Source organism: Typopeltis vanoorti, chromosome 1 (assembly GCF_054136105.1).
Source record: "Typopeltis vanoorti isolate ZY-2024b chromosome 1, IOZ_Tvanoo_1.0, whole genome shotgun sequence".
Taxonomy (NCBI): Eukaryota; Metazoa; Arthropoda; class Arachnida; order Uropygi; family Thelyphonidae; genus Typopeltis; species Typopeltis vanoorti.
In genome coordinates this window covers 98,360,260-98,376,625 of record NC_143549.1, presented here as the reverse complement: position 1 = coordinate 98,376,625, position 16,366 = coordinate 98,360,260, and the positions used below count along the sequence as shown (strand labels likewise).

Here is a 16,366-nt window from a genome sequence, read left to right as displayed (position 1 = left end):
TCAAAGGCTTGAAATGTGGAAAGGCAGCAGGAGTAGATGATATTCGACCAGAAATGCTGAAGTATGGTGGTATAAGAGTCTTACAGTGGCTGCACTGCATAGTTCAGAAAGCCTGGACAGAGGGACGAATTCCCGATGATTGGAGTAGAGCTCTCATAGTACCCATATATAAAAAGGGAAATAAAACTGAATGTGAGAATTACAGAGGTATTTCCCTACTGAGTGTTCCTGGCAAGATCTATGCAAGTATACTTGAGAAATGGTTGAGAAGAATTGTGGAAGAAAAGCTTGGTGAAGAACAAGCTGGATTCAGGCCAAACAGAGGCTGTCAGGATCAGATCTTCACTTTACGACAAATAGTCGAGAAAGCATGGGAATATAACAAAGATCTGTATTTAAGTTTTGTCGATTTGGAAAAGGCATATGACAAGGTGCCAAGAGAGAAGCTATTCAATACGCTGCAGTTATATGGTGTCAATGGGGCATTATATCAAGCAATACTTAGTCTTTATTTGAGTTGTGAGTCAGCAGTTAGAATTGAAGGAAGTACAGGAAGATGGTTTAATGTTAAATCTGGTGTGAGACAAGGATGTACATTATCCCCTCTGTTATTCATTATCTATATGGATCACATTATGAAGGAATGTGGTATTAAACCTGATATCAAAATTGGAGATGTTAATGTCAGCTCTTTGCTTTATGCGGATGATGTTATACTTCTAAATAAATCCGCTACAAGTCTGCAAGATTCTCTGACTAAATTGAATAGCTGTTGTAATAGATATGGTATGAAGGTCAGCAATAAAAAGACAAAGACAATGAAAATAGGCAGAATCATTAAAAATGTCAACTGTGTTGTGAATGGAGGTCCGCGCGGTTAGCCTAGTGGCTTTCCGCTTCGCAACCATATGCCTGGGGAAGGAGTGTCCTAGGTTCGATTCCCGTCGGAAAAGTGAGGAGCTGAAGGATCTTCCTCAGCTATAGCCAAGTTAGCCGGTCTTGGGCGCGGGCAGTAGGGTTTTTTCCGCCAATTTATCTGGTGTTTTTCATCCCGCAAGCAGGCAAACCGGCCCTGTGAACACACAGGGATACAGCCAAGAATACCTTGAGGCATAGGAGTGACCATTCTATCCTCGTATTTCGGTTACGAAATCCAAGCATGCTTGGAAGGTTGTGGGCCTTAAAGGCCTGTTAAAGCCATTGGGATAGGATAGTTGTGAATGGAGAACCTGTGGAACAAGTAAAACATTTCAGCTACTTAGGCACAATTTTTACTGAAGATGGTAAACTAAATATAGAAATAGACAACAGAATCAGCAAAGCTGGTATCGTGGGAAGTCAATTGAATAAATTCATATGGAATAAGAAAGAAATTAGTCGGAACACTAAATTAGCTGTGTACAAGACTGTGTTCAAACCAATTTTAACTTATGGATCTGAGAGCTGGGTCAGAAGTAAAACACTTGACCAAAGACTAGAGACCACAGATATGAGAGTCCTGAGAAAGATTAGAGGCATGAACAGATGGCATCAATGGCAATATCATATTAAAAATGAGGATATTAGGAAAGAACTTGACATTGTCAGCATCCAGGAATGCGTTAGCAGAGCTAATCTCAGATGGTATGGTCACTTAAATAGAATGGGAGAGGAAAGATTAGCAAAACAAGTGTTCTCTGCCAGGTTGGCAGGAAAACGACCCAGAGGAAGACCAAGATATAGGTGGATTGATACGGTGCAAAGTGTCTTAGACGATAGAAATATAAGATCTGATAATGTTGGAGTCTTGACTAGTAACAGACTGATTTGGAGGAAAATTGTAGATAGGAAGTTAGTAATGATGTAATTTTTTCATGTAGTACTGTCATATCCTGTACACCCCTTGAGGGTACATGGCAGGAATTTGATGATGATGATGATGATGATGAGTATTATTATTACGGGCGACTCCAGGGAATCCTTAGACTCATCAAGGGAGGCACTAAACATCATGTCCACACAACTATTCGACATTCTCACAGTATCTATCATACCTTGCCTTGAACTCATTCGCTGTCATAGCACCCACAACAGACTCTGGCAGCTTATTCCACTCATTTATCACTCTAAAAGTAAAGAACCCAGCCCTAACACCCTTGATAACCACACTCTTGCCCAGCTTCCATAGATGTCCCCTAGTTCTCCCACCACCAGTCCCTATCTCAATAATATCCTCTGAATTAATCCTATAGAAACCCTTCAGCAATTTGAATGTCTCAATCATATCTCCCCTTTTCTGCCTATCAACCAATTTCTGCAACCCACAAATCTTCAACCTATTCTCATAAGGTTCATTCCATAGACCTGCTATCATCTTGGTCACTCGCCTCTGGATCCCCTCCACCTCCTCCCCATCAAGAAGAAACCTAGGTGACCAAATCTGGGCATAGTTGAGATGAGGTCTTATCAAGGCTCGGTACAGAGGAACAATAACTTGCTTGTCTCTGCTCGTCAAAGTATTTTTCAGCAACCAAGTGATTGGATGAGCTGATTTAGCCACTTTTGCAATGTGTCCCCTAAACTACATTTCCTTGTCCACCAACACACCCAAGTCCCTGGCCTCAATCTCCTGGAGTACAGTTCCACCAATGTGGTATACTGCTGCTAATCTTTTCACCCCAAAATGCATAACCTTACATTTTGTTACATTAAATTGACATCCATTCTCCTTAGCCCAGAACTCCAATCTATCCAAATCATCCTGCAAGATTTTGACATCTTCTGCATTCACTATTGCCCTACCCAACTTTGCATCATCAGGGAACAAATGAACCATTCCTCTTAGATCCTTCCCTATATTGTTAATGAACAAATTAAACAGCAGTGGTCCAAGAACAGAACCCTGCGGCACGCAACTAGTCACAGGCCGTCTTTTGGATTCTACTCCTGAATGAACTACTCTGTGATATTTCTCCATCAACCACTCACCTATCTATCTGACCAACCCTATATCCATTCCCATATGTTGCAGTTTACGGATTAAAATTCCATGTGGTATCCTGTCAAAGGCCTTAGCCAGGTCCAGCAGTATCACTATAAACCCATTATCCTTATCCAGTTCAGCCATCACTGTGTTATAAAACTTGAGCAAGTTACTGCGGCATGATCTACCCTTCACAAAGCCATGCTGTCCCCCATACAGTATCTCATTTTCATCAATCCATTCTTGTATTTTTCCCTTGACTACTTTCTCCAAGACTCTAGTATGGATATGTATGGATCTGTATTCCTCTCTAGTATCACTGTGCTGTCATCACTGTTAGTTTCATTTAGCAATTTTTCAAAGTAATTATTCCATACTTCAAGGATATCTTTTGTTTCTTCACTGCTTGTTTCATTTAGCAATTTTTTGAAGTAATTGCTCCATACAACAAGGATATCTTTTTCACCAGTTTCATGTCACCTTTATTATCTGTAATTCCTTTTATAGCAGTCTTTCCTTCATTTTTGAGCTTTTTCAACAGCCTCCAGAATATTTTGCCACCTTCTTGATATTTATTTTCTATGTTCTTATAATCACATACATAAAAAATTAATTCACATATTCAACATGGCATATAAATTAAAAGCAACTGTAGGAAATAAAGTTAATGATTCCATACCTGCACATTTGTCTTCTATAGCATGTGAACTTCTCTTTGATTTATGGACAGGAGTAAGTTTAGGCTTCTCAAAATCTGCTTTCCTAGGTTCCCTTTTTGGAATTTTACTGTTCCCATCATGTTGCTGATAAGATCTTGAATCTTGGTGCCTGATATAAGTGGATGTATAATTACTTTGTCTGAAATCCTGAAAAATAATACAAATCCATGTCAGCATTTATAATAAAATCTACTAGGAAAAAAACTAAATAATAAACAGTGTATCCAGATATTTAAATTAACTGAACTGTTGAAAACACACCATATAATATGTATGTGTTGTTCATACTTAATAAACTATGGCTTCTTAACCTACAAGTCTTTCCATACAAGATGCTACTTCTCACCTGTAAACAACTATTAACACTATATAAATCTCAAATCACCCAGTTTAGAATACTTTCCTCATATTCCTGATAATTCATTAAAAATGTTTATGCTTTATTTAGAAGAAAGTAATCTACTTAACAGATGACCTCCTTCTCTCTCTCTCTCTAATGCACACCCACACACAGATTCACACAAAATATGTTGTTGAACATATTTGAATATACAAATATTATTCCAGAAAAAAAAATTAGTGAAAATAAGAACTAAACCTTCGGAGACTCTGTGGTAAGCTGAAGAAAATATTGATTGATTCAGCCAGAGGAGCATGTGATAAAGTTGTCTACAAGCATAGAAAAATCAGAAAGTTCCATGCTGGACTCAATAAATTAAAGAGAGTGTGAAAAAGGAGAAAGCATATGGAAAGTAGCATGTGTTCTGAAAGAACACATGCTACTTTCCATATGATATGAATATAGTATGCTACTTTCCAAATGATAAGAATATAGAATATAAATACTAGGAAAGTGACAAAATGTACTGAAGGTTGTTTAAAAAAGCTTAGAAATAAAGGAAAGAGTACTGTAAAAGTAATCAAAAACGATAATGACGTGATAATCGAAAATCTAGATGTTCTCTCAGTCTCTGTGACTGAGACGAAATATTGGAAGCAATAAAATTAGTTTTAATCCTTTCTCAGTGCTGATAATATTCCATTAAACCTCCAACATGAATTCTTCACAGCACTCAAAGGAAAACAATACAGTAAGTCGAAACTATGCTTATCGAGGCAATTAAATCGGCTGGCCTTTTTAAAAGGATGTCGGGACTCAAGAGTTATCCCTAACTGTGTTAGACTTAAAATCAAATTTTAAGCAGATTGCTGCAACTCTGCTCTCATGCCCAGCTGCCATGAAATCTCATCATGTTGTACCATTATATGCACTTGTGGTTTAAGCCTACAGGATGTAAAATTTCATCAGATAAGTTCCAAATTGCCATTCCATCCTCATTCGTTCAGTACTCAGGAGATACCTACTAACAGGGCACACAATATGAAGGTGAGGACATTAGGTCAGAAGCCTGAGTTGTTTCTCCATATTCCTGAAAAGCAATATGGAGGTCTCCTCCCAGTTATTTAGCTTGGCCCTTAAGCATCCCAGATATCTGAAATGCAATTCAAACTGATTTCAAGTTATATATTATATATGTTAAAGATAACATATATGGGGTGCTAGTGAGCCAAGCGCTGCGCACGCAATTTGAAGAGCTCCTGATTCAGATAAGTTTTACTAGGAATAATTAAGTATATATGCATAATTGTTTGAGTAAGAGCAGCTGTAAACGTTGTATGCTACCGGTATTATTAATGTGGGGGATTTTTCTTGCCTAAACTAAATTACGAAATCGTTATTATTAGACCTAGTAACCTGCAGAGAGAACAAAAAAAAATGGCGGCGGCATTGTCATTCCATGATTTTAATTTAGATTTCAGTCGTTTCGTTAAGTGTGAGGTCTGTTATATGTATTCCTTCGATTACATAAATGATTTGTGGATGTTTAGTGTGGATGGAAGAAGGGTGTGTGCAAAGTGTGACCTGAACGAGGAACTGACGAATGCAAATATGAAATTGATGACAGAAAGTGTTAGTACCGATTGTGTCACGAGTGCATGGCTAAAAGAGAAGGATGGTGAGAAAGAGAGGCGAAAAAATGTTAAAAAATCAGGAAAAAAGAAAAAGAGCGATTTGAAAACCGTAACGGATGTTAAAAGTGAGACGGAAAGAAACGAAATTGAGAGAACGAATGAAAGTAGAATGGCATGATGCAGAAATCGCAAGTGAAAAAAACTGAAAGAATAAATGATAGCTAAAAAAGAATGAATGATGGCGAAAGTTGGATGCATGTTGGACTGAAAGTACTGAAACAAAGAAAGATAAATGAGAGTGAAAGTGAGAAGAATGATAGTGAAAGTTGGACGTATGTTGGACCGAAAGTACGGAAACAAAGAAGGATGAATAAGGGGGAAACTGAGAAGAGGGGGTCGAGAGTAAGAAAGTTAGAAAGATTTAATGATAGAGAGAATATGTCACGAGATTCGGAAGCTGAATTGGATTGGATAAGACAAGAAATGAAATGGATGTGGAATGAAATTAAGAGAATTCAGGTCAAAACTATTAAAATAAATCATGATGGCATGAAAGAGTTAACGAAAGATGAGCGAGTGGCGTTGTATGGCGACTCCATTATTAAAGGTGTGCTAGAGGATAAAATGCACAAGGTATGTTTTCCAGGCGGTAAAATGAGTAGAGTGATTGAGGCATTGGATATGAGGTGGGAGCGAGCAAAAGAGTTAATTGGTACAAATGATTTCAGAGAGAACAAAGAGCATGTCAAAATGAATGTCGGGAGACTGCTTGGAAAGATAAAAGAGAATAGTGTGACAGGAAGGGTAGTCAGTGTGTTGCCTAGGTATGATTGTGGTGAAATGAGGCAGAGAGCAAGGATTATGAATGATATTCTGGCTGAAATGTGTGAGGAGATGGGAGTACAGTTTGTTAATGTGTGGAATGAGTTTGAGGGATGAAGTGAGCTGTATGGGAGCGATGGACTGCATTTGAGTGGTTATTGTGTGAGTCGCTTGGAGAGACTGCTGCTGGAAGGTAGAGAAGTGAATAGAGAGAATGAATCAGATCGAGAGGGGAGTGATGTGGAAGAGCAGGAGAGATTGAAGAAGTGGAAATGAATGGGGAAGTGAGTGGTATGAGTATAGAAAAATGAGAGAATGAGTGTGCAAGAGGAGCAGGGAAATGGGGAGGCTCAGGGTGGACAGGGGTACACAGCGATGGACTGCATTTGAGTGGTTATGGTCCAAGAGGAGGTGAGAGCATGTGTAGGTAGGAAAGAAATGGGATGACCAGGGATCAAGAGGAAACAGATGGAATTGCAAAGGGTTCTAAAATGAAGAAGCAGAAAGGGAAATAGCCCTAGTCCAGCATGGAGAGATCACATCGAGTGAGTGGTATCAGTGGAACTAGCTGTAGATCCAGAAATGATCTGTTGTGTTTGTATACCAATGCTAGAAGTATAAGAAACAAGGCAGATGAAATGGTTGCACTAATTGCATCTGTGCACCCAAAGATTGTTGGAATAAGTGAGACATGGTTAGATGAGGATGACATCCTGACAGGAATAGAGATGGAAAGGTATGATGTGTTTTGTGAGGATAGAAGGGGTAAAAAGGGAGGGGAAGTGCTATTGATGATAGAGAAAGAGTTATGTCCATACAAGGTAGAGATGCAAGAGGGAAATAGGGCCAGTGGTTTTGAGGCAGTATGGTGTGAGATAGAGGTGAATAGAATCAAATACTTGGTGGGATGTTGTTATAGACCTCATAATGTGGATGGTGGTGATAGTGAAATGCGATTTTAATTATGGCAATATAGACTGGAATGAAGAGAGAGCAACTGGAAGTAAAGAAAATGAGTTTCTTGAGTTTTTGAGGATAACTACCTCAGACAGTATGTAACAGAGGGCATATCAGGATTAAGGGTCTTGGATTTGGTCATCTCATCAGAGGATATAATTATAAATGAGGTGTCAAATTATCCACCAATTGGTGAAAGTGACCATGAGGTGATTACCTGAGTGGTTGCCAGCAGTGCAAGGACCCCTGTGAAAAAAGGGTATATGTGGAACTACAAGGGGGGGGGGGGGTGATTATGAAGAGCTCAGGAGACAGCTTGCAGGTAGCATGGAATGAGGAGTTAGCTGGAAAAGAGATCAATGCAGCTTGGGGGATTTTCAAAAACTATTAATAGATGCAATGTCTAAATGTATACCACGGGTGAGAAGGTTAAATAAGGTAGGTGGTGTGAGATGGATGAATAAAAAGATTAAGCATGTGATACAGAGAAAAAGGGCATTGTGGAGGCAGCATAAGAGAAGTGGAAGTAACCAATTTCATGAGGTCTTCAAAGACCAGGCAAGGAGGATGACTTGGTTGGTGAGAGTAGCTAAAGAGAGTTATGAACAGCAGTTAGCTAATGAAGCCAAAAAGAATCCTATGGAGTTATTTCGATATGTAGCCAGCAAAAGAAAGAATGATTATGGAAGGATGACATTGATTGGAGGAAATGGTATAAAGACAGCTGTTGCAGAATGTGTGGTGGAGATACTTAATGAGCAGTTCATAAAGATCTTTCAATCTTGTGAATGTGACTTCATGGAGAGATTGAGAGCAGTTGATGATGGGGAGGAGAGACTGACTATAAGTGAGCAAGAGGTGTTTGGGGAGTTGACTAAACTAGATATAAATAAGGCTGTGGGACTTGATAATATATCACCATGTATTCTGAAGGAATGTGCCAGAGAGTTGACACCTGCCTTGACATATTTTTTTAATACGAGTCTTGCACTTGGTCAAGTTCCTAAAGAGTGGAAGGAGGTGATCGAACTCAAGCATCAAACTATAGGCCTATCTCTGTGTCAGGTGTTGTGGTTAAGTTGTTGGAGAACCTTGTGAGAACTAGGATCCAGAGTTGGGTTGACAACAAAGGTATAATCTTTGATGGACAGCATGGATTTGCTAAAGGGATGTCATGTTTTAGTAATCTACTTATTTATTACAATAAAGTGACTGCTTCCTTGGACAGAGGAGAAGGATACACAGTAATATACTTGGATTTCGCAAAAGCTTTTGATAGAGTACCTCATGATAAGTTGACAGTCAAACTAGAGCAGGTGGGATTGGATATTAGATTAGTGCATTGGATTGGAGACTGGCTATCTGATAGGTATCAACAAGTTGTGTATTGGGTGCGATATCCAGGAAAAGGAAAGTCACTAGTGGAGTGCCACAGGGGTCTGTTTTAGGGCCATTACTATTTAACTTGTATATTAATGATATTGGCGAAGATTTGGATGGAGATATTCAGTTGTTTGCAGATGATGCAAAGTTGGGACGAACCATAAAGAGTAGTGAAGATGTTGTGGCCTTGCAAGAAGACTTGAATAAATTGAGTGATTGGGCAAGCAAATGGGGATACGAGTTCAATGTTGCAAAATGTAAGGTTTTAAAATTTGGAAAACAAAGATGGGATGCAGAATTTATGCTTGGTGAGAATATATTGTTGGAAGTAGAGGAAATAAGAGATCTGGGGGTAATAGTGGTTAAGGATCTAAAATTTAAGGGACACATCGCCAAAATTGTGAAGACAACACAAAGGCTTCTGGGAATGATGCGGAGGATGCTGACATGTAGAAGTAGGGAGATTCTTGTTCCATTGTATAAGGCTTTGATTAGGCCCCACATGGACTATTGTGCCCAGATTTGGTCACCGGGTTTTCAGAAGGATGAAGATATGTTGGAAAGGATCCAAAGGCGACTGACTAAGGTAGTTTCTGACCTCTGGAATGTCGAGTATGAGGAAAGATTGAGAAGATGTAATTTGCAGAGTCTAGTGGAGAGAAGGAAGAGGAGAGATATGATAGAGACCTACAAGTTGGTAAGGGGTTGTTATAAGATCAATGGTGGAGAAGTTCTTCAGAGAATAGTGGGAGATCAGGGGAGAACCAGAGGTCATCCCTGGAAACTGTATAAAGAGGGTGTGAATAGGGGAGTTAGAGGCAGGTTTTTTTTGTGCAGAGTTGTGAATGATTGGAATGCCTTGCCTGAGAGTGTGGTGTCTGCAAGGAGTTTGAGTGTGTTTAAGACATGGTATGATGAGATGTGTGTGTGATAAAAGGATCTCCCAGATGAGTCTTTGACTCCGTGAGGTCTTGTTTAATAACAATAACAAGCAATTTTATAAGCTAGGTTTTAATCCTTTTTCCCAAGTAAGCAAACAGACAAGTAAGTCAAGTTTGAGCCTGAATATATATATATATATTTTTTTTTCATGTGCATCTTATTTAAAAGCAGAAATTGGAAGGAAATTAAAAAGTTTGGAAAAGACAGGAAGAGAATTAGATGAACTGTGGGAAGAAACAATGTACAGTCAGAGAAGCAGAAAAGAAGACTAAGTAAAGCAACAAGAAAGAAATATTGTAAATGGTTATCAGAAGAAACTATTTAAATAGCAGAGGAAAGAAGTAAAATGGAACTTAGAGGGAAAAAAAGAAAGAGTTAGACAACTAAGTGCATATTTCCAGAGAAAAGCGAGAAAGGTAAGGAAAAACATCAAAAAAAAAAGATGCAATGAAATTGAAGAAAGCAGTATTACAGGTAGAACAAGAGATCTGTTTAGAAAAATAAATGATGTCACAGTTTATCCCTAGATTACGAGTTGTAAAAGATAATTCAGGAAAATGTCTGATGGAAGAAGAAGAAGCAGTGAAAAAAAAACAGATGGAAAGAGTATATAGAGGATTTGCACCAGAAAGATGATAATATTGAAGGAGAATTTGAAAGGAGAGAATTTGTTGAGGAACCTATGATAATAAAAAGTAAAGTGATATCAGTAATGGAACAGCTGCCAAAAGGAAAAGATCCTGGAGCTGATGGAGTGTCAGTGGAATTGTTGAGAGCAGCTGGGGATGAAGTAGTGAATATACTGATTAAATTTTGTCAACAGGTTTAGAAGAAAATATACTGGCCTAGAGTTGGAAAACATCAGTATTCATCCCAATTCCAAAAAAATGAAATCCCAGATACTGTGAGAATTATATAGCCATTACTTTAATTTCACATGCAAGTAAAGTTATGCTGAAAGTGATCCAACAAAGGCTGGAGCCATATGTGAATAGAGAAATGCCACAAGAACAGGTAGGCATTAGGAGAGATAGAGGAACTAGAGACCAAATAGTAAACATGAGATGGATTATGGAAAGAACAGGAGAATTTCAGAAGGAAGTATTCATCTGTCTTATTGATTACAAGAAAGCTTTTGATCGCATGGAACACAGACTGTGGATTGTAATGAGATAAATGGAAATATTAGTTAAGAGGGAAAGTAACAAAGCTGGGCTTAATTTAAACATAAGTGAAACTAAAGTGATAGCTTCTGGCAATTTAAATGAATTTAAAATAGAGGGAGATAAAATAGAAATCGCTGAAAGTTATGATTTACTGGGATCTGGAATAAGAAGTGATGGTAAATGTGAAGATAAAATAAAAGGGATAGCCATGGGGAAAAAAAAAAAAGCTATGTTAAACCTGACAAAAATTATGAAAGATATAGATGTAAGGACACAAAAGTTAGACTTGTCAAAGCAACGGTATTTTCAGTAGTGACGTATGGATGTGAAAGCCGGACTATTAAGAAGAAAGACAGAAAGCGAATTGATTCATTTGAATTATGGGCATGCAGGAGACTATTAAGAATACAATGGACTGTAAGAATGACCAATAAGATTTTTAGAGATTATAAAAACAGATGATCCTTGGAGGTGATGATCACTAAACAGAAAGTGATGTACTTTGGACATATTATATGAGCTGATCAATTACTGGAAAAAGCAGTGATGTTGGAGAAGATTGAGGGAATGAGAAGAAAAGGAAGACCACAAGAGTTGGATGGATAACATAAAAGAACTTACTAACTTGAACTTACAATTGCTGAAAGAAAGGGCAAGAGATCGAGTGGGATGGAGAACCTTTTTTTCACAAAATCACCAAGAGTCAAAAATGACTAGATGGTACATAAAAACATGCATCTTTTTTGCTTTACATAAATTGTGTGTTTTCTGTACCCAATGACTACACTATAAATAGTTGTCATATGTATTTTATGGAACTGAAAATTTGAAAGAGGATGTAAGGACAAAATGCGTTTAGTTACTGCTATATTAAGTGCTACAATAAATATGTTTTACTTGCATGAATGCTGCATAGTCTGTGAGAGGAGTGTTTTTCCATTACACTAATTGTTGCTAAATATAGTACATAGACTGTAAATATATCTGTACTGTAGTGATAAATACAACTATTTGTTTTCCTTGCTTCTGCTGTATGGCATCTGTGGAGGTTGGAATGTTTTTACAGCATAGGAAAATTTTTTATTCCAGTCTTTGGAAGCATCAGATGTAGTAAAAATGTCTATTCCTTAATAAAAATGAATACTTCTAGGTATTATAAGAAGTGGTTGATCTACGCCAAAACACCAGCATATGTGAGAAATCTATTATATAAGACAGAAGAGCCACTGACAAAAAAGTTATGAACGTAGGATTCACAATGGTATGAATAATTCCAATAATGATAGGATATGTATCCTATTACTATGTAAAATGTATGCTGATCGTCAGCAAACAAAAGAAACTTCTTAGAAAATGAAGCCAAAGATAAATACAACAGAGAAATAAATACACATAACAAGCACAACAAATTTTACAAGATGATTTGCTGTTTCATCAACCCACATGTATTCCTGCTTCCTGCAACTCGCTACAGTTATTTAGTGAACTACCAAATGTATACAGCAGCTGTTTATTATTGAATAGTTATTTCTACTTTGCAAACAATTCTCTTTCTCCCATCTCGTAAATTTTTTTTTTTGTTGTCATAAATTTACTTACAATATGTCTACAATTTATAGGATCACATGCTATTCTCTCCATCCAGCAATTTATGGGATCAATACATATATCACAAGTGTTAATTATTAATAATTCATTTGACATTAATGAAAGTATTTGTACTCACACTTGTTCTTATTTAGATTTCTGATTCTAACATGGTTATTATTAAAATATTTACATCTTTGAGTAATTCAAATATACCAACCAAATATAGCAGTCTCTTTCATTACTGTTTTCTAATATATCCTAAAACAAATACATTGTTTACCCCTGCCATCTATTCAGATTTTGTTACATTAAAGAACCATTACAATAAATAGCAATGTCGGCGAAAAACACAAGCACAAAATCTGATGGGGGTGATGGCGTGAGAGCTGATCACTCCAACATGAATGTGCTAAATAATGCTGCACATCCATTTACCCCCCCCAACTGATTTACTTTCCTGACTATGAATAGCAGTTTTTCATGATGCTGCTCTGCTCAAAACTGTCTCCTTAATTTGTTGTAATTAACAGCTTTGTAATTACACATTGTATAATCCTTTTAATTGAAAATTCCATATGCTCAGCGACTTATTAAATTAAGATTGCATGATCAATCTATCCAAATAGTTACCATTGTAACCAAAATGAGTCATAACCCTCACAGTTGCAAACTACATGTGTAGGAAACAGATCCATCTCCTGATTATAGTAAAAGAGGGTTATTTATTCTTTCAATAAGCAGCAGATGTTGATGTATTAGAATTCTGTTTTAGATTTCAGGAATGACATACTATAACAGCAACTACAAGAGGAAAATATATAATGCCAGCTTTCTACCACACAAATAATTATTCATGTAATTTAAACAGTTCATTAGAACACATAATCACCAAATGTACTTAATGCACTTATACAAATAACTCACCTTAAACATGCAGTTTAAACAGTTTACTTTAAACTACTTCAAGTTAATTATCTCTATTATACTTTTAGATTTCTAAGTGTTAATCATCTTAAGTCCTACTTGATTATTTAATTACAGCAATCAATACTTATCAGTTACTTGGCTAACAAACACTCAAACTACTATTCACAAAGGAAGTTCAATTACAAAGCATGAGCATTAACTTCATAAGTGCAGAGATAAGCAGTCTATGTAAGATACCAAATTCTTTGTCAGCTCTGAGAGACAAGTCTGGAACATTTCTTACAGGACAGTCATTTCTTGGCTTTCTGTATGAGGAAATAATGGAATGACATGCTCTTCTTAACATGGGAATATCTAAGGTTTGAAATGTCAATTAAACTTGCAGTTAAATCCCCTATGAGATTAGTAACATTTTGTAAGTTTTATATTTATGAATAGTTAATTTAGTTAAGAACAGTTTTAGTAAGTAATTCTGAGGACAGACTTCTGATATGAGCTTTGGACAGTGGTCTCTTCTGGACATGCTCTTCTGTGAGTATTTCAGAACAATATTCATGGAGACATCATGGAGAAAAATCATAGGCAAGATCCCTTTTAACAGAAGTCATTTTATGGCAAGAATCTTGGCAGAAACTTTCCTTAATAGGAAACTGTTTTAGTAAATACACTATAATAACCTTTTCTGGGCACTCTGCTTCAAGCTGGTAGCCTTACCATTCCTGATCTTAAGACAGTTTCAATTCAGATGATTCAGGCACAATGCTGATGACATCTAGCTAAGTACATAGCATCATTTCTTCTAGTCAATCTTTCTTCCTCACTTGCTTCTAGCTAATTTGCTCCTTGCTATATCCTGCAAATCTCCTCCCTGAACTTATTTCTGTTTTCTATTTTTCTTTCCCTCTCAGCTCCCAAGTCCCCCCCCCTCTTCTATCTGAATGAAGCCTGACAGCTTGTTTTATATTGCTATTATCCCATGAACCAGGTGATTTAATTTGAATGTGATGGTATGCTCTCTGTCACAGGGGGTGCTGTTAACCACAAAAATCACAAGATGTGATTTTTCAGTTTTGCATCACTTGACATACAAATAACTTTTTTGAGAATTCAGTCATAGAAATAATATCGGCTGTGAAACTGAAATCTATCACAATTACTTTGGTTATGGAAAAATTCTCTCATGCTATCACCAGATCAATTGTCAAACCCCAAGTATCTTTCATCACATGCTGTTTTAGGTAATTATCTCTTGGTAGCTTATTCTATTTCCTTTCCACATGCACCCTTTCCTTCTTCCAATTTATATCCTAATAATTGAAATCCCCCATAATGATCATGTGTCATGCAACTCAGAAGGGCTAATTTGGTGACACAAGACATCCATACTTCCTTGTGTTCTCTGGTCTACAGCAGGAATCGACTATGTGTTTTGTCCAATCAGCTTTTAGTTCAAAATAAATGGCTTCAAATGCACTCTCCCTCAATTCTACCTTAATGCTGACCTTTACTTTCGCTAATGATTCTTCTGTTATCATTAGCAAAATAATAGCAGAAAGTCCTGTTCTCTCTCTCTCTCTCTCTCTCTCTCTCTTTCCTGAAAATACAATATCCCTTAAATCTATCCCTGTTACAATATCTACCTTTGTCAACCAGGTCTCACTAATATCTATGATTTTCAGTCGATGCAAGCTCCAATGCCAAAAACTCCTCACTCTAGTTCCTGATACTTCTGGCCTTAGTATATATGCACTGATATCACTTCATATCCTTGAATCTTTTAATGGATGCCTCATTCAGATTTGAGACCTTGCAAACTACACTCAGCATTTTTATGATCTTTCACATTCTTATAGTAAGTCACTTCAAAGGAGTTTGTATACATGTTCACATGTATCCTCTCTAACATCTTTAGTTTTTCATTGATTTTAAATGTCTGTTCTCTTACTGAACAAAACTTCCTCCAGACAAATCCATTGAAGTGTAACCCAGAAGCCATAAAAATTCCTTTCATCTATCAGATCCACTCCAAACATCTAAAAACTTTACACTGTTTCTTCTACACAACCTGATAATCACATTCTTCAATCTCAAGGACAGTCATGAACTGGCTGATGATGTCTAGATACAGTGCACTGTTCATTATTTGGTGGCTCTCCAAGTACTGCCCTATGGCATATCTGTCTGTGCAGAGAGTTTTCTAAGATTCGTTGAGGGTGAATATTGCAACATGTGTGTACCAAGGTCACTTTAGCCTCAGACACCACATAAAAAAATGGGTCCAACAATGCGACAGTGTGATACTGAACACCACACTGATTTTCAGAGAATACAAGGGTGTTTCATGGAAAACAGGAGGATTTTCCAATGACAAAATTCTGTTATTTTGGCTATTGACATATCCACTAAGGTGGAACAACGCTTCTTCACCGAAAGAAACATTACGAACTCCACTTTCTTCAACAAATGTTATGTTGGAGGTTTAATGGATTTTTTACAACACTCAAAAAGAATTAAAATAGAATTTAATACTTCCTATATTTCGTCCTAGTCACTAGGACATCTACGGGGATTACAAAAACAATTAATGTAACATGCACACAAAAACTTACAATACTAAGCCCAACCACGTGGGTGACACTAAAGGCCTATCTAGGTGGAGCGCCCTCTAAGGGCGGTAGTAGGTGGCCTGGAATGTAAGGTGGGACCTCTGGTGATGAGTGTTTCCCAAATCTTCGGAAGCTTAATGCAACCGTATTTGTTAAGATTTGGTTGGTTTCTGAGAGCTGCTGCTGATTCTAAGAAAAGTCTCTCTTTCTTGAATTTGCTGTGGTGGAGCATGGTGGTTTTCTTCCATGATACTCTGTGGGTGGTGTCCACAACATGGTCAGCCAAGCCTGAATGGCCATAGTTGTGTTTAACGATGT

The 16,366-nt window shown here is 37.3% G+C and overlaps 1 protein-coding gene across 3 annotated transcripts in view; it reads right to left on the bottom strand.

Moving 5' to 3' along the window:
- The window catches only part of LOC150110247 (transcription factor E2F5-like), a 152,762-nt gene that overhangs the window by 63,462 nt on the left and 72,934 nt on the right, over positions 1-16,366 (bottom strand). For all 3 annotated transcript variants that reach the window (XM_090392363.1, XM_090392372.1, XM_090392382.1), the window contains exon 6: positions 3,642-3,828. In XM_090392363.1, coding sequence (XP_090248489.1) covers positions 3,642-3,828 — 187 coding nt within the window. The remainder of the gene's footprint in view (positions 1-3,641; positions 3,829-16,366) is intronic.